Source organism: Aspergillus wentii (genome assembly GCF_001890725.1).
Source record: "Aspergillus wentii DTO 134E9 unplaced genomic scaffold ASPWEscaffold_8, whole genome shotgun sequence".
NCBI lineage: Eukaryota > Fungi > Ascomycota > Eurotiomycetes > Eurotiales > Aspergillaceae > Aspergillus > Aspergillus wentii.
In genome coordinates, this window is record NW_024467839.1 from 1,600,744 (window position 1) to 1,622,176 (window position 21,433).

Here is a 21,433-nt window from a genome sequence, read left to right on the forward strand (position 1 = left end):
GTAGTAGTAGGAGGCGGTTCAGTGGTAGTAGTAGTAGTAGGAGGCGGTTCAGTGGTAGTAGTAGTAGTAGTAGTAGTCACTGGGCCACATGTGAATGTAAAGGAGAAGTATTTAAACCATGGGTTACAGCGTGGGTTAATGCACATATCCCCTGCTGTTCCAGTATCAGCCTCCCCAGTCTGTGTGTTGTGCACACTAGCATGAGTAACAATATTAAATTTTTTCCCACATGCACTCTCAATATCTGTGAATCCACTTATTGGGATAGTGCATGTTACACTAGTATGTTGTGCATCATCATAGGCACAGCCACTCCCAATGGCATATGGATATGACCCTGGGTTACTTGGTGGCTGTCCCTCACCAATCCAGACATGGGCATTGTCATATACAAGTGGTGAAACTTGTGGATATTTGACAATTAAATTAGTTCCAGAAACACTTATACAGACTGATTGACCTGTGGGCTGGTTGCCAACCAGCCAGGGCGCACATGACACGTCAACACCAGTTGGGGCTGCCCGCTTGAATAGATGGTTCTTAGAGTAGTAGGATAAGAATCTTTTGGGAAGCGATTCGGCGAAAACATTATCTGAAACAATGAAGACAAAGAGAATTGCAAAAATTCGAAGGAACTTCATGTTGAAGAATGAGCCCGGTAGCAGACCAAGGACAAATTTCAGTTGCAATACTTAATGGAGGGGAAAAAAAAATTACCAATCTACTTAGGTTCAAATTCCCTCTCTTGCCTTTATATAACATCGGAAGAACCTCCCCTGATGTATGAGCGTGACCTATCTCCTATCTCATCACTATACCATATGTCAATTTTTAATATTTATGCAAGAATATTTTGTCGCAAATGGCAATCATGGTAACTTGAAAGTCAATCTAGGCTGCTGAAATATATTCATAGCACAGATTATTGTCTAGAACCACCTTAAAAGCCCAACCCATTCCTTAGATCTAGAACTACCTGAAGCGCCACAAAGTCACTGAGATCATCAATGTGTTCAAAGGGGTTTGGAATCATACACTAAGACTCGTAATCTGCCCATGATTCTATGTAAACATCATGTTTGAAAGGCTTCCCCCAGCTCTGCGGTTTGTAAAGAATGTGCATAAAGTATAATCTTGTCAGGTGCTAGATGGACTATGCTGACCTAGCTAGTACGCAATACTCGGAAAGCTTGTTGCCTTTGGCTAGAATATCAGCAGCCGCATAAGGTCCGAAGGTCTGTTAGTATCATGGCCCAATAGTTAGTTAATTCCCGAATTAATTTCATACTTCGGGAAATTTCCTGTTTTTTAACAAATTCTAGCCAGTATGGGTCGGTCCATCTATTTACAGCTTAAGCTGTTTTTCATTTTGGTAGGGCCTACACATCGGTAGTGAAAGTAGACATATTCTACAAGACTACTGCGGAAGAGGTGCCGTTACCACAAGGCGTTGTGAGTTCATGGAATTGAACCCTCACTTACTGCTCCTCCAGTTGTGTTTTGGACCTATCAGCTGTCACACGTCCCTGTTGAAGGGAGGGACGCAGCCCAGATTGTCCATTTTCTCTACTCAATATCCTGGGCTGAATCATTTATGTTGTATAATCATTACAACATAAATGCAAAATATCCGAATTACCTTGCTCATGTCACCAATCACTATGAATTATGGTTTAACCATATCCTAGAACTCGGATTACACGTAGATTCTATTACAATCGTATTGATATACAGGGTGGTAAAACTTAACATTCAGCCTAACAATGTCAAATTAGACCCACAGTGGTCTCGAATGTACTATAAAATACAATGTGCTTAATTATAGACAAGTATATTTTATCTACTCCTATTTATGATTGTTGGTATGAACTAGCTGATTGAACCAAAGTTAAAGTTATTTAGAAATCATGTTCATTAGATAAAACCTTAAATAACCTCTGGGACGCTTGTGCCACTTAAGTTCAACCCTCGGACAATTAGCCTCAATATTTTGCCACATGCGGGGGGAACTTGTCAGTTGAAAATCAAAATCGATCGCAGCCCAGAAAACTAGAACAAGAATTGGGCTCATCCGAAAACCACGGAATCTAAAAGTTAGATGGCCACAAGAATTGCCAGTCAAAGAAAGCTTCTGAGCGTTCGTACTATATCATCTTGGACATGAAGCATCAGTTACAGATATTTATATAATAATTATACCTATGTGCGAGCAACCAGAAGAGCTGAATATACCCATCTCTAAGACAGACTTCAATATGGCTCTTTCGTATAATTTCTACTTCAGAACACGACCACGAACTACAACAATAAGGTCCTTCCTTCTTATTCTCTTTATCAGCTTTTTTTATCACACTACCTTTACGTGGCTCAACTATAATCGATATATAAATACTATTAAACCCGATTTTCCTTGTTCGGGAGGACGCAGCTTAAGCCGCAATGTCAATAGTCCATCACTCTACGATAAACGATACGACGCTTCCTGTCTTGGTAAAAATGGGCAGACAGAATCGCATAATACCCATAATCCGCTCACATCGCAGATTAGCCCTGAGGTGCCATCCAATATCAATGAAAACTCCTGGGGAGTCATCGGGACTGACAAGAGGCCGGAAATTCCCTCTTATGATGATTTTCAATCTTTTCTCGGCCGGCTCCTGTCATTATTGCCTGACGAACTACACATGTCCGCTCTAATCGAGCCAATCAAGGACACTGGAGAAGCGAAAATCCGTGAAACAGGCTTGCGATCGCGGTCGTTCAAAGAGCTTTTTGAGGCTTGGGAGAAGCTGCACCTGGTATCCCACCATGGTGTCAGCTATATCCGCAACGATATCATCCAGTATCTGCGGGCCCATGCTGATGTCGCTAAGGGCTTACGAACTAACATGGCGGGGATAATCCATTCGTATGAGGCATATCGCCATTTCTTGGCATACTTTTCAGAGGCGCTTTTCCCTTGGATAACGCCTTACTTCTCTGATCCTATGTCTATGCGCGCGCAGTACTTGAACCAAAGTCGTGGGCTTGTCTTCTCAGCTGGCAATCGGCAAGCACCTTATCTCCTGACTTCAATCCAATCTCTCCGTCGAATAGGATGTACCTTACCCATCGAGGTTATGTATCTCGGAGACAGTGACCTGAGCGAAGACTTCCGGGAAGAATTAGAGGTTCTGCCCGATGTTGTTACGCGCGATCTGAGCCGAATGGTCAACGATGATGGATGGACCCTGGCCGGTTGGGCTGGGAAGCCATTCTCTATTTTGTATTCTTCCTTTCGTGAGGTGATATTCATTGACGCGGACTCGTTGTTCTTCCGCAACCCCGAGGAGCTGTTTGAATATCCATCCTATCAAAAGACGGGTGCTTTATTCTTCAAGGATCGACTTATGCTCCCTCAATCGAAGAAAGATTGGTTACAACAGATACTTCCAAAGCCAATATCTCAGAAGGTCAGAGAGACCCGTATGTGGACCGGCGAAAGTGCCCACATGCAGGAATCAGGGGTGGTAGTTGTGGACAAGTGGAAGCATTTTGTTGCTCTACTGATGGTAGCCAGAATGAATGGGCCTGATCGAGATGGAAAAAAAGATCAAGGCCTTGTGGGCGTTTACGACATGGTATATGGTAAGTGGGCTTGCACACCTTCCTGTCTGATAGACTGCTTACATGTCATAGGTGACAAGGAAACATTCTGGCTTGGGTGGGAACTGGTAGGGGATCTTGATTATACTTTCCACGCGGGTGATGCTGCTGTTATGGGATCCGCCCAGCCTGAGCCTCAGACCGTTCAACCAGCAACAGGTGATCAGGGTGCCTCTGTCGCAAGTACAAAGGGAAATGTTCCTTCTACCTCTCCGCCGAAGCCCCCGAAACATACCATTTGCGCGCCACAACTTCTGCATCTTGATTCCAATGGTAGGCCATTATGGTTTAATGGATGGCTACTACCAAATAAGTTTTCAGGGGACAAGTATCAAAAGCCAGGTAATTTCACAAGCTACATCCGGGAGCCGAGAGACTCAAGAAGCTCTGGGTCCTGGGAATTAAAGCAGAATAACGTTTGCTGTATGACCTCAACGAGTGTTTTGGATTTAAGTCGTGACGAGGTAGATGTCCTGGGCATGACCGTTGATATCGCGAAGAGAGTCGGTGCTATTAACTAGCATCATTACAGTACCATTGACTTTTTCTGTAACCGTTTTGTTGTGTTGTTTTACATTAATAAGGAACATAGTACAAGCATTGGATTTATCATACCTGACATCTGCAATTCCTAATGGAAATAAAACAGATTGGCTGAGAGCACCCTGAAAAGGATTTTGTAACAAACTAATTGATCCCCTATTACTGCTACTGACCCAGAAATGATCGGGATGCTACACAATCAGTTTTCATACTTTTGAGGTAATTTTTCTTTTTTCTTTTTATTTTACCATTTTTATTTATTTATTTTCTTTTTTTTTTTTTTTTACCCTCTTGTCTATAAAAGTATGGCCTACCAGAATGAGATAGTACACCTAAATACAATACAATTGTAATGACGTAGTACATTTATGGAGTCACTAACCTATCAGCTGCTAGCACTTTGACTCAGGTACTTTCTTTCTGCACAAAAACAGACGCCTGGTGGTCAGCGCAGATTTGGTCCCATGTTAGTCTATGACCGGAATCAGTTGAAATCCAAAATCCAGACTTCCCCATTTTTCTTTCTTTAGCGTTTTTCATGTCCCTTCCCCTTCCTTTCCACCACAGCAGATGCCACCATTCCTCCATCTTCTTTTTGTCGCCATTATGGTGCATGGCCACGGGAATAGATCGGGAGTTGAAATTGGTAAAAAGGGGCACTCCACGCCAATTAATATTGAGCAGGTGTTCAGTCTCTGCTGCTTCGGTGCCCTTTAGATCTTGAAATGGAGATGCAATTTCACTGAGATCTTGTGCGTATCGGAAATGCTCCTGGTATATACTGGCAGTCCCATGAACACGGTCTCGCTCATCAACAAGCGTGTTGTTTTCATGTACCACAGGTGAAAGATCCTCCCAGGCTTTGTTGACGGCCTGAAAGATTTCGCTCCCTAGGTCAAGGCCGAGATGGTAATCTGTGTGCTCCACGGGTAGATGAGTCGGCACAAAGTCTTTCTCATCAAATGATTCATTGAAACCGAATACCCAATCATGGGTTCCACGTAGCTTCTGTCGTCCTAGTTCCTGCATACCATAAATATAGCTGAAGTAATCCTGGTCGCCGCCCCGCGTGTAGTACGCTCTCCACAGCAAGTGCACCCACTCGTATAGAAAGCGCATATCGCGGACAGGGCCAACTATAGTGCCGGAATTCAGCCAGCGAGGTCGGTTTGTTTCAGTTGACTTATCCGTGTCTTTACCGTATGCATCGGGCCGTAGCGGCGATGGAGGCACTGCGTAACATGCGGGGTGGCGGTGGTCCAAGGGCCAGCAGTATTTTTCAGCGCCCATGATAATAGTTTGCGTTATATTTTTCTGCTTGACTACGTCCAGGCCATGCTGCCTGGCAAGTCTTTCATTCACACGATTGTTGATGCCATGATACCGTGACAGAAGGATTGGAAGGGGCAGTTGAAACACGACATCATGGGCATCAATTGTTATGACAATGTCATTTTCAGCTTCCCGGGGTAGTGATCGGAGATATTTCAGGACACCCCATATCTTTCCTGTTGTCATGTCGTATCCATTCATAGCGGGGTCTCCTTCATTAAGTCCCCAGTTGAGTAGTACCGGTGGAGGGTAATCATTGATCATTGCCGATGTTAATGTTCGACACAGCCCACTGTTGGCCTTGTTTGCGGGCATAAGAAGGTGTGTTCGCAACTGCTGATATCCAGGTCTACTGAGGAACGCTTTCGAGACAGAAATCCGTCCCTAAGAAATATTTAGCACACTTGTCAGAAGTGCTCATTGGGACGGGGACGAGGGGAGTTGGGAGGAATTTTCATACCTCTGAAGCATTTTTCCATATAATTGTAATTGACACCAGGAAAATGAGGCAAGTAGCAAACACAATCTGATTCATCCCTCGCATCGTGGAATGCACGTTCATAAACCCAGGGTAAGCAAAAAAGTTGAGAATTATAGTATGCCAAATGGATGGTAGACAAATTCAGCTCATTTTCATCAAATATTACACGGAGCACATGTGCTGCATGTGAGTGTTGGTTGTTTAATCAAAAATTATCACAGGTAGCTGGAAAAACCATAAATGTACATGTCACCTGTCAGTGACAATATCCATGGTCGGTAAGTCTCTGCTCATCGGAAGCAGTTCCATACTAGCCAGCTAACTAGTTGATTCAATGGGTCCTATGTCTGGTTTAGATATTTTTTTAACTTTATCCTTCCCATGTATAACTGAATCTGATTTGATCAGTCGTTTCGGCTTTAGATGATTTATGATGACAGTGGCGAATCAAAGCGCTGGCGGCGAGACCCGGCGTCAGTATAAATTTGTAGACGGCCAAAAGAGTTCTTAGGTATGAAAATTACAAGGGAATTCTACACTGGTCTATTCAACACCAGCCCCACACCATCCCACTACTGGGTGAATTTCCCATCCAATAGATTGTTTGCTTGGGCGAAAGCTAACTTTACTTGAGCTTTATACATGGCTAGATTAAGCAACAGTAGAATTAGGGTTTAATTAACCGCTTAAGCTCAACTGTTTTTACAACAGACAGATTCTAGACCAGAGTGCTGATAGCCATGGCATCAACATAATAGTAAAATAATACATGATCATGACACTACAATTAAATACTTGTTCTGCTTTCGCATTATTTATGTGGAGATGACCTTTACCACAGCACATTCACATACCCTGATCACCCCAAAGATAAAGCATTCGTGTCATCTGAAATCTGCATGAAAATCGCCTAATAAATTTCTCTGCCGTTTCGTTGTTAAATCCTATGCTTTAATACTGATCATCGCATGTCCTATCAAAAAGACCTAGCCTTCCTTCGTACCGATTCAAGATGGCTTCCGATATCTCTTACGAGAAGGAAAAGCTGCTTCCCCCTTCGATAGAAAGGGAAAAAGACCTCGAAATCGGAGAGGAACCATCTCTGAGTCCGGCACCACCATCACATCAGAATCCAAGCACATACCTATATCTATGGATCGTTCTTAACATCCTCGCGACAGTTTCAATTGTAAGTCGAATATTAAAGATTTGAATGAATCGAAGCAACGCATACTCCAGCCAAGGAAGGTCTTTAACCAGTTATAGGTCCCTGTCAACAAATCGATCCTGTCAAATTCACCTTTTTCGAGCTGTCAACTCAGCTTTGTGGCATATCATTTCACCATAACCGGTTTTATTCTTTCTTTTGCAGGCAGATTTGCCATTGCAAAATTCAACCCTATTGAGCCTCCGATCCTTTCCATTCTCCCACTGTCGCTTGTCATGTGTGCCAATGTGGTACTGATGAACCTGTCCCTGGCATATAGTTCAATTGTGAGCTATCAAATAATCCGGATCTTACTAGTACCTCTCACTGCCCTGATAAATTTCGTTTTTTATGGTTCGAAGCTTCCGCTCAATGCAACATTGGCACTCATCCCAGCGTGTGCTGGTGTGGGGCTGGTCTCCGTTTCTAATCTGCAGTCTAAAAAACCAGATGACTTATCTTCATTGTCTCCCAACACTGAGTCATCTTCTTATCTCGGCATTATCTTTGCACTTAGCGGAGTGGTCTGCTCTTCTCTTTATACTGTTTGGGTTGCGCATTATAATTCATCACTTCAAATTTCCAGCATGCAGCTTCTTTATAAACAGATACCCCCTTCCGCACTTTTGCTGGGCTTGCTATCTTTATTTACAGACAAATTTCCTATTTGGAGCACTGTCACCACCCACCAATGGGGTCTGCTTTTACTGAGTGGGGGTTGTGCATGTCTGATCAATCTGACTTCAGTTTTTGTTATTCGCCAAGCTGGTCCGGTAAGCAGTGCTGTTGTTGGACATTTAAAGACATGCTTGATTGTGGGAATAGGGTGGATGGGGAGTCCAAATGATGTGAAAAATGAGAGCATCTTAGGTATTCTTCTAGCGGTTTTGGGGATCATCTTCTATTCCAATGCTGTTCAGCATAAAGTGTCCAGATAGTCCTCTCGGGTTTCTTGACTCGTGTTAGTATTTAATATTCTGTCAAGTACTTCATTTATGCTATACATTTAGATAAGCACCATAGCAATGTATATTCCTTATCCATATTTGGCACTTTACAAACACTCAAGGGAGGTTCTTACAATGGTTCCAGGAGAATATAAATCATTACTATCCGCTACTAATAAAAATCACGCATTCATTTTCGAATCCGCGTATTAAGTATCTTACTGTATCACAGCATAGCTTATTTAAGGTTGTATAGTGAAAGTGATTTGAAGCTGCTACCTTTGAATACTAGCCTTCTGCAAATAACAAACTGGTAAAACTTTCAGAATGCTCCTGGCTGTTTATATCATGACATCTATGTCAAATTTTGGAAATTCTGTAGCTATCAGTTTATTCTTGCTTTTCCTCGGAAGCAAATATCATTCCAAAGGTGAAATTGGTCATGAGGAAATCTATACAATCTAGACCGGAAATTCACCTCAAAACTGTTTTTGCCAAGGATATTAGCCGCGCTAAGAAAATCAGGCTATGTAGAGCGAGCACCATGAACACCTTGAACCTAATTTGTGAGTATCTATTGTCCCATGGAACTCCCGATATTGGTACGGAAAGAGTGGCTATCTGCGGGTAAGACAGCCATATATGTATACATGGAAATGAAAAATGAATATTAGATAGAAATTGGACTAGACATATCTAAAATATGAAACTTTGATGTATATTATTTTCCAAAATTATGTGGCAAAATTGAATGAGTTCTAGATTTGGCTTTTTTTTTTTTTTGTTACCTGGGCACTGATAATCTGACGAATTATATCATCTTGACATACAAGAAGTCAGGTAATTCAGATCATCTGCATAGGTTTTCAAACTCAATCTGAACAATCTGAATACAACCTGTAAATGACTTAATCACTGTTAGAATTGAGTCACATTATTAGAAAACTCTCCCAGTCACAACCCCAAATCCTCCAGTACTCTCACTTGGGCAACATATGGAAAGGATTTTTTAGAGGATTCTTGACACTGAGCTTAGTGAAGTGGGATTACTTTCTGCAATATTCAGATTTTCTTCACACAGCATCTTGCAACATGCCTGGCAGACGAGTACGACAGTACATCCTCGCCTCGATGGTTTTTCTCTTGGTCTGCACCTTTCTCAAATTTCAAGACTTTACCATTCCCACATCGCTTTCTTCCAGTCAACAATTTAATGAATTTTCATTCTTAAATCGATCATTCAATGATTTTCTCCCAGTACAAGATGCAGAATTTCTTTGTACTGTGAATGGCCTACAACTATACCAAAACCGCTCACATCCACGCAAGATATACGACCTCATTCTCATCAGCACGGAGCTAGATTGGCTTGAAATTCGCATGAACGAGCTGAACAGCCAGGTCGATTACTTTGTCGTTGTTGAGGCTACAGAAACCTTTACCGGCAATCCAAAACCCCTCATCTTCAAGGAAAACTATTCCAGATTCGCCCAATTCGCAGACAAGATTGTGTACCATGCACTCGATCTATCACATCTGAGAGGGAAAAGTACTTGGGAACGGGAGGCCTACAGTCGCAATGCCCTCTTTACATCGATCTTTCCGTCGATGTTTCCTCCCGTTGCCCCCAGTATGTACGATGTAATTCTTGTTTCCGATACTGATGAAATCCCTCGACCCGAAACCCTGACAGTGCTGCGAAACTGTGAGTTCCCCGACCGAGTCACTCTGCGCAGCAGGTTCTTCTATTATTCCTTCCAATGGCAACATGTTGGAAACGACTGGCATCATCCCCAAGCCACATTCTACGCGGGCTTGAATAAGACAATCCTCCCCGAGGATTTGCGCATGCACGGCGGGAAAGATATTTGGAATGCGAGCTGGCATTGCAGCTCATGCTTCTCTACTGTTGCTGAGATGGCGAAGAAGATTGAAAGCTTCTCGCATACAGAATACAACAAACCACAGTTTCGCGATCCACAGGAGATTGTGAGGAGGGTGAGGAACGGGCTTGATTTATTTGACAGGGAAAGTGAGAAATATGAAAAGGTGCCTGCAAGTGACGTGCCGGGCTACCTCAAGTTGAATAAAGACCGATTTCCTTTCCTTCTGGACAGAGACCCGGAAGACGGAAACTTCGAGGACTATCATCCTTAATTTAATGGACGGCAAATATTATCTATTCTCACTGATTCCTTTAATGTATAAATAAAGCTATATATATACATCTTTCTCTCAGAATATCTTACTAAAGTGGAATTGTGGAGATTTAGCAGCATATAAATGTGTTTCAAGTATTAAAAAAAAGAAGTTTATTTACTTAATTTTTCCTTTATTCCAAGATATCCTCTTGCTTTATTCACTCTTAACATTTAAGATATTAGTTACAACTATAAGGTGCTTATTTCCTGAAACACAGAGACAATAGGGGCTTTTAGAGCGGGGATAGGTAACTAGGACCGCAAGGTCAGATGGGTATACCGCACTCAGGAGGAAGTATTTTTATAGGTACCATAATATGTAGGCATCTAAGAATTATATTATAGCGTATTCATAGCCATAATGTGACTATTAAATATAATAACTAGCTCTCTTCTTTGAAGATCGCAGCCTTTTATGATATTTAGTTATGATTGATAGTCCTTAAAAGGATCTCTATATAAGTAATCAAATAAAAATTATTCAATTATATTATTTTACAGTTAGATACGCAACTTAGTATCTTTAAATAAGATATCTTATCTAGGTATATCTGTTATTCTCTTTCTTCCTCTCTCCTTCCTTGGTTAGTTCTGTCAGCCTTTATTCATTATGAGGAGAGCTTTTGGTTCTTTCTAGTTACCTAGGATAATATATAGGAACATGATATCGTTAGCTATAATGTAGGATAATGCTTAAATAAAGGTAAAGGGGGTCTATAATATTGTACCCCTTTCCTTTTTCTGGATATATTGACTGCAAAAGAACATCACTAAGTGTGAGAGGTATCATGTTGTCCCAAACGATGTTTAACTAGGTTGTAATGAGTTCTCACATCTTCAGAGGTAGTCCCTTCACTAGCCATTACATTAAGCCTCCAGGATTCATAAGAAAAAAAAAACAGTTATATGACTGCAGAAAGCTCCTAATGTAGTATTACATCGATGGTCTATCCCCAATATGTGGACACGGATCGCTCAGAAGATGTGGGGAAACTTCGTCTGACATGCATGACTGAATCTAGATGATCAAGAGTTTGGATAGTTCTCCTGCACTGCTTTTCCCAATCCCGATACCAGTTGCAGATATTCAAACACATCTTTTGTTCTTAAGAACGCTTTGAGATATTACATGGGTAACAACATCAATTTCTTCATCGTTTACCTCATCTACTATCTCTCATCTAATTCAATTCTAATAGAGGAGATCCAATCATCATGGCATAAGGCATACTGGCCTACCAAGCAGTAACCCTACCAGCCTAAATCTTCCTTTATATTTTTGTCCCCCCACCAGATGATCTGACCACTCTGTGGTGTAGAGGGAAACCTCTGTACTGCAGTGGCTAATAATCCCAGTTCGAACCGCGCCCAGGGCAGTCTCAATAATACTGGCTTCAGCTGTTAGGGTATGTGTGTGACATTAGCATAGTTGCTATACTGACCCTTATAGAGTTCATTCGCGGTTCTTTTTTTTCTATTATTTGCCTACTAGTATTACCACTATCTCCCTGTGCCTCCCTGTGCCTTTGCTCTTGGTTTTTTTTTTTTTTTTTTTTTTTTTTCCCTTTCCCTTTATTGAGATATGTGCTATAAAGCTGATTATTTAACCCACAGCCCTCTGGTGGTCTGATGAAAACTGCGTTATCCCTAATTTCCCTTCTCTTTATCTCCCAGCCAGCATTCAGTCATGGACACATGATCATTCATTACTAACAGATAACAATCTAAATACTGTGATCTGTAGCAACATTTATATATATATATATTAGTAAGGCTACTACTACTAATGTTACACTTCTCTATATAGTTCTACGCCTTGGATTAAGGAGGTAAAGTATAGTACATGCTCTATATATGATAATAATATACTTAATATAATAATATTAGTAAGTCTACTACTAGTATATTAAATATTCTAGAAAGGCTGCTATATTTTTATATTAGAAAATTAGTAATGGTAATATATATAGCCACTTAGTTTAGACCTAAAGTAAAGTAATAAGGGATATATCCTTATCTGAACTTAAAGAAATAATCTCCCTAATACTAGTACTCAATAACCCAGCTATTTTAACCTAAGAACTTTTTAAAAATTATAATTATCTTAATTATTTAAGCAGATAATGTGGAAAAAGGTGATTAATTAGAAGTAGAAATATTAGGGGTTGACATAGAAAGTCTATTAGGTCACTGTAAACTCTGTGTGGTTTAAGTAATATATAAAACTACACTGTCTGGCATTTTCCACAGGCACAATGCTGGAGGTGTTGATCATTCAGCATCTCTACATGTAGGGTTTCGCCTGCTCCAAACTCCAGTCCCAGAATTTCTCTCCGAGAGCCGGGTCCACTAAGTCTTTTCGGACTTTCTCAAGCTTACCGAATGGGGAGACTAATGAGAACAAGTTAGCAGGCAAGGTGGTTCTAGAAAATAGGCGTATACACGGGTGTCCCACCCCATGCTCCGTTCTCCTTCTCCGTGATTTGGTCACTGAGACCTGCGAACAATTCGGTATAAGCGCCATTGATCGGTTCCGACGCGATGAGTTTCTATAATTGCATTTTAGTATAATGGCAAAGAAAGCATAAATCCATGTCAGGAACATACAAACATCGCGAGCTCCATCTTGGACATATTTTGCTGGAGATTCGTCACAAAATTTCCGGGGTTAAGAGCCTGAAGTCTGTGGTCAGGAAGAAGCCAGCCTGCGTATGGATCATAATGTGCTCACCAGGCTAATAATGCCCGTACCCTTGGTTCTTCGTGCAAACTCCGCCGAATGAACTACACTAGCCGCCTTGCTACGCGAGTATTTCATCCAAGCCCCCTCCTCTCGGTGGTAATCCATGTTAGTCAGATCGACGGCAGGATTTGGTGCAGCATCGGCAGCACTGGAGGAAACCCAAACGACGCGGACCGAGCTTCTGGGTGCTGTTTTCGCCGCGGTCTCGAGTGCCGGGCGCAGAAAGTGGGTAAGCAAGAAATGGGCGATATTGTTCACCCCGTACTGGAGCTCATACCCCTGCTTTGTTCGAGAGCCTTCGGGGGGGATCATGACACCTGCATTATTCCAAAGAACATCCAAGTGATTCTCCTTTGCCAGGAATTCATCAGCTGTCTGCTTGATTGTAGTCAGATCGTCGAGCTGCAGGTTGAGAAATATCAGTTCACCCTTTGAGGATGGGTGGGCCGCCTTGATCTCCTCGATAGCCTCCTTTGTCTTCGACTCGGACCGGGCGGCAAGGTAAATCTTGCCATTATGCTGATATAGGATATCTGTGAGGAGTTTGCCGAGGCCCCCAGAGGCGCCTGTTACCAAAAACACCTACTCTGAAGGTCAGCCAACCAATCGAGAAGGGAAAGGATCTTGATGCGAATGCCCACCTTTCCACTCTGATCCGGCAAGTTCTTCTCAGTTAACGTCGCTTTATTAGGCAGAACGGTGCTGCATCTCATTCCAAAGTTCAAACTCATTGTGTCAGTCGGGTGCGTGTGAAATGAAATACATCAGACAGATCAAGCCCGGTGGTGAAGTCGAGGGTTTATATAGCTTTTCTGTAAGCATCATCGGTCACTAATTAACTTTGAACGCATCCCGCAGACTGGAGAGGCGGCCGCACTTCCCGCTGACCCACATTGCGGATCCGAAGAGAATGACATCAGGCCAAGACCGATAAGAGGACGAAAGCGGACAAGAACAAGATTACTAGTTTATCTAGAATGATCAAGCAGGACGATAACCCAGGAGAGGCGGTGATTGCGGCCGCGTACCATCTGACAAATAACATAAAGCATGTTTTCCAATTTTGACCTTTGATTGGATTATAAGCGTTTTGAGCTATAATGATTCCATGTTTGCTGCTGGTCTAAAGAAGCTATATAGCCCCAAACCTGATTGAATAATTACCAGTTAAAGCGGCAATCCTCTTTGTGGCGTTTCTGATTCAGCTGCTTGTTACGCCTTATCATGATTCATGGTTTTTATTGCGTTACGAAGAGCTTGGTCCTTCGTAAAGCCTCCGTTCTCTCCCCCGCTTGCTCCTGGCTGTAGGTTTATCCTAGTTATTTGTGTCCCCTAGGATCGCGATTTAGTCGTCTTTTCACCCTGCTCTTGACCTTAGAAATAGTCTTGCCAGTGTTCCTTGCACAAATACCGTGTTAATGGCTTTGATTACCTCTTCGACGCATCTATCCTCGACTGGTTTTGTTCGGGGTCTTCGTGTGACAAGGACCGTCTGTCTTAGGGTTCCTGCGAAGTTAGCCCCGTTGAGGGCTGCCCCGTTTCGTTTTTGTGGCTTTCCCGAGGTCATAGATTGAATAACTGTTTTAGGTAGCCAGTATTCCTGTAATGAAAGCGGAAACGTAGGCCTCGGATTGGTCTTAGGTGTTTCCTGCCTGACGGTAGATTCCACTGAGAGCAAGGTATTCCGCCGCCAACATCCACCGCTCACTCAACCTTCCCATACAAGCCTCTATATCAGCTAGTCGGGCTTTGGCTTGCTCGTCACCGCCTTCGCGAAAGATCCATTGGAAAGTCACCATGACGCAGTACAGCGCATCCAAAAGGAACGGGCTTATAGTCCCTAGTTGATCGTTACATGGCAGATGAGATACAATATTCATGAGGTTGGCAGTTAATCCGTGCGCCCGGTCGCTGATATTCCGCACTACCAGCGTAGCCTGGACCTGGGTGACAACTTCGTCTTGACCTTTAACGTCAGCGGATAAAATATAACCTGGTTCATCGCTAAGTTTCTCCGGGCAGCAATAGTTATCGAGTAGCAGAAAGAGAGCCGACCACGTAAGGCACTGCGGGGCAAGTAGTCGGAGATATCTGGTGGGGGATAAAGGCGTCATTTCTTCAGCAAGAATAAAGCTGAAGGTGTTTAAGTCCTCGGTAAGACTAGCAACAGCGGCAATGTGGTGTGCAACCTCTGTCTGCGAATCGCTGCGACATATGGCGGCACGGCTAATGAAGATGGCCGACTGGCATAGGCGAGAGAAGGGAGAGACTGGGGTGGAAAGGGGCGTTGTAACTGGATAATGTACTATATGGGCTACATCACCCAAATCCTGGAAGAGATAGAATCAGTCAAGATATGATATATGAGGTAGGTAGGTGTCTCTCACCCATGCATCATCATCTACAGGAATGACATCCGTATCCGCAGGATCGGGGAGGCAGAACCTCCTCCGGCTGCCTAGGGAAATAATGCGATCCAAGACATATATGGCCCACCACACCCGTCTTTTCTCCTCCAATTCCGTCCAGGTCGTCTGTTGTAAATACTCTGTGAATATCTTTCCTGTACCATTCTTGACAATTTCCAGACTTACAGCGGGACTCATGATTTTCATCGAATCCTTACCAGGTGAAACACCAAGAAGCTCGGCGAGTCGAGCACATGCTCCCACGGTCATCCAGGCCGCAGGGTAGATGGAGTGACTGTATTCGTACACGGCCATCAAAGTCATGGCCTGCAGGGAAATGAGTGACACCACTCCACTGGCTTCCAGGGTCACCATGAAACTCTTAGCAGCTGAGTAAATTGGATCGAACTTGTTTCCGGCCGGTGGAGGGGAGGTGTTTAGCTTCATAGTGAGGAAAAGCAGCGCAATTTCTGGCCTACCATCCTTCAGCGAAATGCCAAGTTCTAGTCGCTTTTTCGAGATGATTGGCATCCACTGATGGATCGTATCGAAGAAGAGTGTAGATGTTTCCAATATACTATTTCCCTGGTTGAGAATACTGAGTATATCCTGGATATTACTCAGCAATCTTCCGGGAATGAAGGGTAGAATTTCATAAGTAGCGATAATTTACTACTCACCATGGGAATGCTGGCAGCTGGGCTCGGAAGTTGCATATGGGACCATTTGTAGCAGTCAATGTCCAAGAACAATGCTGACGGAAAGCTGTTGGGTCCTCGACTGGGAGTACTAGATTCAGTGGCAAGACTACTTGATCTCGAAACGCTGCCTGTAGCAGACAGAGAGTCCGGTTCAGAAGCGCCGCTTAGCCGATGTTCCAGCTCGGTCAACCTTGCCTGAAGGCTTTCGAGATCGGCCGCAGTCGAAGGTGGCTTTGGTGTATCAGCATAGTCGCAGGGGCGGCTGATGCGGAGGCACCGGCCGCATTGGGGCAGCAGTTTGTCGCATTTTCGTTTTTGTTTCTTGCAAGCGCCACATGCTTGAGAGGCTTTGTGTTGAGGGTATTCCATAATGGTCAACACCATCTAATAATTGCTCTGGGAAACCAAAGGAAATAAGCCCTTGGACCCTGGCGTGCAGCAATGCGGATGAGCTGGGCAAACTCAGCCTGAAGTGGTTTAGCGCATCGTACTGGTAAAATGATTTTCCTTTATCCGTAAGAGTAGGCAATCGGTCCCCACACCCTCTTATCCACCGGATCAAAGCAACAACCCAGGATCGTACGACAAGCTTAGGCCAGAAGGGCGGTGGTCCCTAGTTCTTCAGGAAAAATGGGGACACTGCTACGATCATGTTCCATAAGTTTCAACACACTCTGGACCCATCCATCTCACTGCTATCACCGCCTAATGAATTTGTGTATAAGAGCTACGGCCCACTTTATTATCTCAGCTTAAACTGTGAGATTTAGAACGTGGTAAATGTACTGGAAATAATCGAGCCCTATCCTTGAAAGCCCCGGGTAATTAATCAGTGGGGGTTGATAGTAATGTGGACCATACAAAATATAGACAACCTACCTGGTTGTATGCGTGCCAATCAATCAATCAGAAACTAATATCAAAAATAAAAAAGAAAACGCAAAAAAGAATGCATCATCCGTGAATCGAACACGGGCCTCATCGATGGCAACGATGAATTCTACCACTAGACCAATGATGCTGAGGCGGATAACCAGATGGTAATCTGATTGGCTGCTTGATAATATTCAGCGGTAATAACTTTTATCTAGAACATGAAAAGGTAGTATATATAATTTGCATATGCACAACATATATGCCGCGGGCATTGAGTCGACTAAATTTATCAGGATTGGATATGTAAATGGACAGTTCTTATTTATCGGACTTTGTTGTTTGATTAAATAGCCGATATCACGATACATCGCCTAAGTAATACCTAGGTAGAGATATGCAGTCCCACTTGAATCAGCGAATAGCGTCACTTTCCGCGGTCTATCACAAGGACTGTATACTGTCTTGGCTGGAAGTAATCAACCATCTCGTCTATAAGTAGAATGTTTCTCAACTTCATGATTTGGTTAAATTGACACAATTCTATAGAGTATACTGCCACCATGAGTACAATCTTCACCAACGGCCGCCTCTTCGCGCCTACCGACAACAATGAAGATAACTTCCTCGAGGCGATGGTGGTTACAGACAATCACATCCAACATGTCGGCAAACACGATGATGCAGAAATCATTCAAGCACGCACTGAAGGAGCAACAGAAGTCGACCTCCAAAACCACATCGTCGTCCCAGGCTTCATAGACAGCCACGTGCACATTCTGGATTTCGCCCTCTCGCTACGCAAACTGCATCTCCTATCCTGCAAATCTCTCCATGAGATCAGACAGAAGATCAAGATTCACGCAGAAATCCATCCTGGATATCCACGGATTACATGCAAAGGCTGGATCCAGTCGTCAACGGATGGACTAGCGCTGGCTAGCATGTTGGATGATCTTGACCCGCGCCCGATATACATCCAGGCTAACGATCTGCACTCCGTATGGTGCAATACGGCTGCTCTGGAAGAACTGGGCGTAGACGCCATGTCTGACCCAGCGGGTGGGACGATCCATCGCGACGAAAATGGTAAACCATCCGGCCTGTTGACCGAAACTGCTGCACTGATGATTGTAATGCCGTTTTTGATACAAGTCACGTCCATCGAGGATAAATTGTCTGCGTTGGACTACGGAGCTGCTGCGTATAGTGCGGCTGGGTATACGGGGATGATTGATATGGCTGTGGACGAGAGTCTGTGGAAGGTGTTTAATCTGTATCGAGAACGTCATCAGGGGAAGACCCCGTTTCATCTTGCGATGCATTGGCTAGTTCCGTTTTCAGAGGATCAGGAGGAAGTGTTTAAGCATGTGGACAGGGCGATTTCTCTGCATCAGGAATTCAACGCAGCGACATCGCCCGCCTTCTGCATCGCAGGCATCAAACTCATGACCGATGGCGTAGTGGATGGGTGCACTGCAGCACTGAGCCAGCCCTACGGTGGCTCTCCCAGCCTCATCGACCCAACCTGGCCCGCAGAAGCACTACAAGCCGTCGTCAAGAAAGCAGACAGTGCCGGTCTCCAATGCGCCATCCACGCAATCGGCGATCAAGCAGTCAAACAAGCCATCGACGCTCTCTCCCAAGTCCAACCTGGCCAACGCCACCGCATCGAGCATCTCGAGCTCACCTCCCCCGAAGACGCAAAACGCCTAGGCCAACACGGCATCACAGCCTCTGTCCAACCAGTCCACTCCGACCCCGTCCTCTTCCGCGCCTGGCCACACCTCATCGGATCGCACCGTTGCGGACGCGCATTCGCATACAAGGAATTCCTCGACGGAGGTGCCCCAGTGGCAATCGGCACAGACGCACCAACAGCTGACCACTTTGCCCTGCCGAATCTGTACAACGCGACGACACGACGATCGGTGATCGAGCCGGAATCGACAGAAGTGGTGAATGAGCACTTTGGTCTGTCGATGGCGGCGGCGTTCACTGCGGCCACGAAGACGGCTGCGTTTTCGCGGTTCGCGGAATCGTGGACGGGGAGTTTGGCAGCTGGTCTGAGTGCGGATTTTGTGGTTTTGGAGATGGATTGGAAGCCGGAGAGGTTGTTGCAGGCGAGAGTGCAGCAGACGTGGTTTCAGGGGAGGAAGACGTTTGATGCTTGTATGTAGATTCGTCAGAATGATATGAAATATAGACGAAAGATATTACTGGGGACTATATTATCAAGATACAAGCAATGAATGCGGGGAACCTGCATAAGCGAGGCTTACAGAATGTGCCGATCAGCAGGACATTAACTTCATCAACCCACGCCATGGCCCATCAATACAAATTCGAGATTCAGCCCCAGTTCTTCGTGGATTATTTCCAACTCGCCAGAGAAAGCCCGGGATCGAAAGTAACCACCCAACCGAGCCTTGGTCTGATTGATCGTCCATATGAATCAGATAATCAGTCCGATAAGAAGAAACCATGGGAGCAATTCGCAGCATATGTCAATCGACTGAACACGGAGAATCCAGATAATGTCTCTTACAAAGTGCTATACCTGACAAGACACGGCCTTGGTACTCACAATATCCACGAGGCAGAGGTTGGAAAAGAAGCCTGGAATGTAAGATACCCCCATCCCACTCACATCGTAGCTGACAGTATAGAACCACTGGTCTCATCTCGATGGAGACGGCACCGTCACTTGGAACGACGCAAAGCTCACAGAAACCGGCATTCAACAAGCCCAAGAACTGAGCCAATTCTGGGCAGATGCCATAAAGAAAGACAAGATTCCCCTCCCAGAAAAGCTGTACACAAGCCCCCTCGCACGATGTCTGGAAACCACAAAACTCGTCTTCTCCAAGATCATGCAAGACTCAGGAAAAACTTTTCAGCCAGAAGTAAAAGAGCTGTTTCGAGAGAGGCTGACAGACCATACCTGTGACAAGAGAAGTACGCGAACGTGGATTGAAAGCCACTATCCATCCTACATCATCGAGGCTGGGCTTTCAGAAGAAGATGTGCTGTGGAAGGCGGATTACTGGGAATCTCAAGATGAACATATCGCCAGAAAGCAACGGGTTCTGGAGGAGATTTTTGCAACGGATGATAGTCAATTTGTCTCTCTTACTGTTCATTCGTATGCGATTTCTGCGATTCTGCTGGCGTGTAATTCGGAAAAGTTTAGAGTCCGTGAGGGCTCGACTATTGCCCTGTTAGTGCGTGGAGAGAGTATCGAATAGATCAGCCATTCATTAATTCTATTCTATAAATAATCCATATTAAGCAAGCCTAATCAGGTATATTTCACCTGTCTTCAGCATTCATCACCTTCATCCGTGGTTTATAATCCAAATGCTCATCCAAAAGCCAATCCACCCACTGCATAAAGCTATCGCTCCTCCTCTCCCGAATCCTAGGTGCAACCACCCCTGCAATAAACCACGCCGTAATAACAATATCGCACTCCCCCAGCGCTCTCGCCATCATCACATCGCACTCTGATTTCAAACATTCCTGATGCGTCTCGGCATCCCGATTAAACAAGATCCATTTATCATCAGTGCACTGTAGTCCCCGTCCCCGCATGGGTGCGTAGAAATCGCCCATTCGAAGATGCTCCTTCTTGGTCTGGTGACTTGAGTTGTAAAAATCCATCATCCATATCGTCTTATTGCTGTAGTAGGCAGTGTTCTGGCTGCCCATGAAGAAGCCAATTTTGGAGGTTGGGGGCTGCTGGATGAGCATGCGTTGCCAGCTGGCGTTGCGGTGGGCGAATACGCGGTCTTGGTATGGGACGCGAACTTTGAATTTGAGACTGGGGATGCCGAGGTCCGGCTGGGGATCGGCATCGGGGTGCCAGAAGAGTTCTTCTAGCAGTGGGTTTCGGATGCGGGTTTGCTGTTTATTCTGGACGGGCTGGAAGAATAGGGCTTGTTGGAGAGGTTGGGACTGGGAGATCACCGTGTTCCAGTGCTGGCTGACTCGCTGGGCGGAAACCAGGAGTGTTCGCATGTCTACGTCCAGGAGGATCTGTTCTAGGATCTCTGGAATCTGAAGCGCAGGATGTGCCATTTCTGCTGATTTGTTGAATGGAGATCCTTAATATATGTAAATGTAGATAAATAATACTGATTTCAAGGTATATGCCTGGGCTACAGCATCTAGCAATGTGAAACTTTCATTTGGCTGTCTGTTGCCACATCGAAAGCATTCATACAACTTTGCGTGGCAAAATCTTTGAGGCACTGCATATCTACTCAGATAATATGCATCAACTATTTAATCAACTTCAGATAGATAATAACTGATCATTCCATATCCAATTCATAAATCCACTCCACCTA

At 44.3% G+C, this 21,433-nt stretch overlaps 9 protein-coding genes and 1 non-coding gene across 10 annotated transcripts; 5 read left to right on the forward strand and 5 right to left on the reverse strand.

The window, feature by feature from the left end:
• Nucleotides 1-2,684: 2,684 nt before the first annotated feature.
• On the forward strand, nucleotides 2,685-4,166 carry ASPWEDRAFT_54598 (putative alpha-1,3-mannosyltransferase; the record flags this gene model as incomplete). The annotated part of the gene is made up of 2 exons (XM_040838078.1): nucleotides 2,685-3,627; nucleotides 3,679-4,166. The coding sequence occupies 2 exons, from the start codon at nucleotides 2,685-2,687 to the stop codon at nucleotides 4,164-4,166; spliced, it is 1,431 nt and encodes a 476-aa protein (XP_040685125.1).
• Nucleotides 4,167-4,550: 384 nt separating this feature from the next.
• On the reverse strand, nucleotides 4,551-6,115 carry ASPWEDRAFT_72366 (glycosyltransferase domain-containing protein). The gene is made up of 2 exons (XM_040839241.1): nucleotides 5,981-6,115; nucleotides 4,551-5,904 (listed from the first exon to the last, which is right to left on the reverse strand). The coding sequence occupies exons 1-2, from the start codon at nucleotides 6,080-6,082 to the stop codon at nucleotides 4,594-4,596; spliced, it is 1,413 nt and encodes a 470-aa protein (XP_040685126.1). The 5' UTR covers nucleotides 6,083-6,115; the 3' UTR covers nucleotides 4,551-4,593.
• A 716-nt stretch (nucleotides 6,116-6,831) lies between these two features.
• On the forward strand, nucleotides 6,832-8,170 carry ASPWEDRAFT_141692 (uncharacterized protein). Its single transcript, XM_040829426.1, has 2 exons — nucleotides 6,832-7,190; nucleotides 7,268-8,170. Exons 1-2 carry the CDS (start codon nucleotides 7,014-7,016, stop codon nucleotides 8,144-8,146), a joined length of 1,056 nt encoding a protein of 351 aa, XP_040685127.1. The 5' UTR covers nucleotides 6,832-7,013; the 3' UTR covers nucleotides 8,147-8,170.
• Nucleotides 8,171-9,143: 973 nt separating this feature from the next.
• Nucleotides 9,144-10,429, forward strand: ASPWEDRAFT_45377 (uncharacterized protein). The gene has a single exon (XM_040836526.1). It carries the CDS (start codon nucleotides 9,248-9,250, stop codon nucleotides 10,310-10,312), a length of 1,065 nt encoding a protein of 354 aa, XP_040685128.1. The 5' UTR covers nucleotides 9,144-9,247; the 3' UTR covers nucleotides 10,313-10,429.
• A 2,088-nt stretch (nucleotides 10,430-12,517) lies between these two features.
• Nucleotides 12,518-13,890, reverse strand: ASPWEDRAFT_45380 (uncharacterized protein). Its single transcript, XM_040836527.1, has 5 exons — nucleotides 13,741-13,890; nucleotides 13,088-13,681; nucleotides 12,964-13,032; nucleotides 12,812-12,905; nucleotides 12,518-12,747 (listed from the first exon to the last, which is right to left on the reverse strand). The coding sequence occupies exons 1-5, from the start codon at nucleotides 13,828-13,830 to the stop codon at nucleotides 12,641-12,643; spliced, it is 954 nt and encodes a 317-aa protein (XP_040685129.1). The 5' UTR covers nucleotides 13,831-13,890; the 3' UTR covers nucleotides 12,518-12,640.
• Nucleotides 13,891-14,736: 846 nt separating this feature from the next.
• Nucleotides 14,737-16,577, reverse strand: ASPWEDRAFT_176522 (uncharacterized protein; the record flags this gene model as incomplete). The annotated part of the gene is made up of 3 exons (XM_040831524.1): nucleotides 14,737-15,429; nucleotides 15,487-16,116; nucleotides 16,188-16,577. The coding sequence occupies 3 exons, from the start codon at nucleotides 16,575-16,577 to the stop codon at nucleotides 14,737-14,739; spliced, it is 1,713 nt and encodes a 570-aa protein (XP_040685130.1).
• A 581-nt stretch (nucleotides 16,578-17,158) lies between these two features.
• On the reverse strand, nucleotides 17,159-17,229 carry ASPWEDRAFT_t184. The gene has a single exon. It is a non-coding gene; the product is annotated as a tRNA-Gly (tRNA).
• Nucleotides 17,230-17,633: 404 nt separating this feature from the next.
• Nucleotides 17,634-19,343, forward strand: ASPWEDRAFT_45383 (amidohydrolase). The gene has a single exon (XM_040836528.1). The coding sequence runs from the start codon at nucleotides 17,645-17,647 to the stop codon at nucleotides 19,259-19,261; it is 1,617 nt and encodes a 538-aa protein (XP_040685131.1). The 5' UTR covers nucleotides 17,634-17,644; the 3' UTR covers nucleotides 19,262-19,343.
• Nucleotides 19,344-19,379: 36 nt separating this feature from the next.
• Nucleotides 19,380-20,336, forward strand: ASPWEDRAFT_45385 (phosphoglycerate mutase family protein). Its single transcript, XM_040836530.1, has 2 exons — nucleotides 19,380-19,707; nucleotides 19,751-20,336. Exons 1-2 carry the CDS (start codon nucleotides 19,408-19,410, stop codon nucleotides 20,327-20,329), a joined length of 879 nt encoding a protein of 292 aa, XP_040685132.1. The 5' UTR covers nucleotides 19,380-19,407; the 3' UTR covers nucleotides 20,330-20,336.
• A 14-nt stretch (nucleotides 20,337-20,350) lies between these two features.
• On the reverse strand, nucleotides 20,351-21,241 carry ASPWEDRAFT_692155 (F-box domain protein). Its single transcript, XM_040839026.1, has one exon. It carries the CDS (start codon nucleotides 21,159-21,161, stop codon nucleotides 20,394-20,396), a length of 768 nt encoding a protein of 255 aa, XP_040685133.1. The 5' UTR covers nucleotides 21,162-21,241; the 3' UTR covers nucleotides 20,351-20,393.
• Between the last annotated feature and the right edge of the window lie 192 nt (nucleotides 21,242-21,433).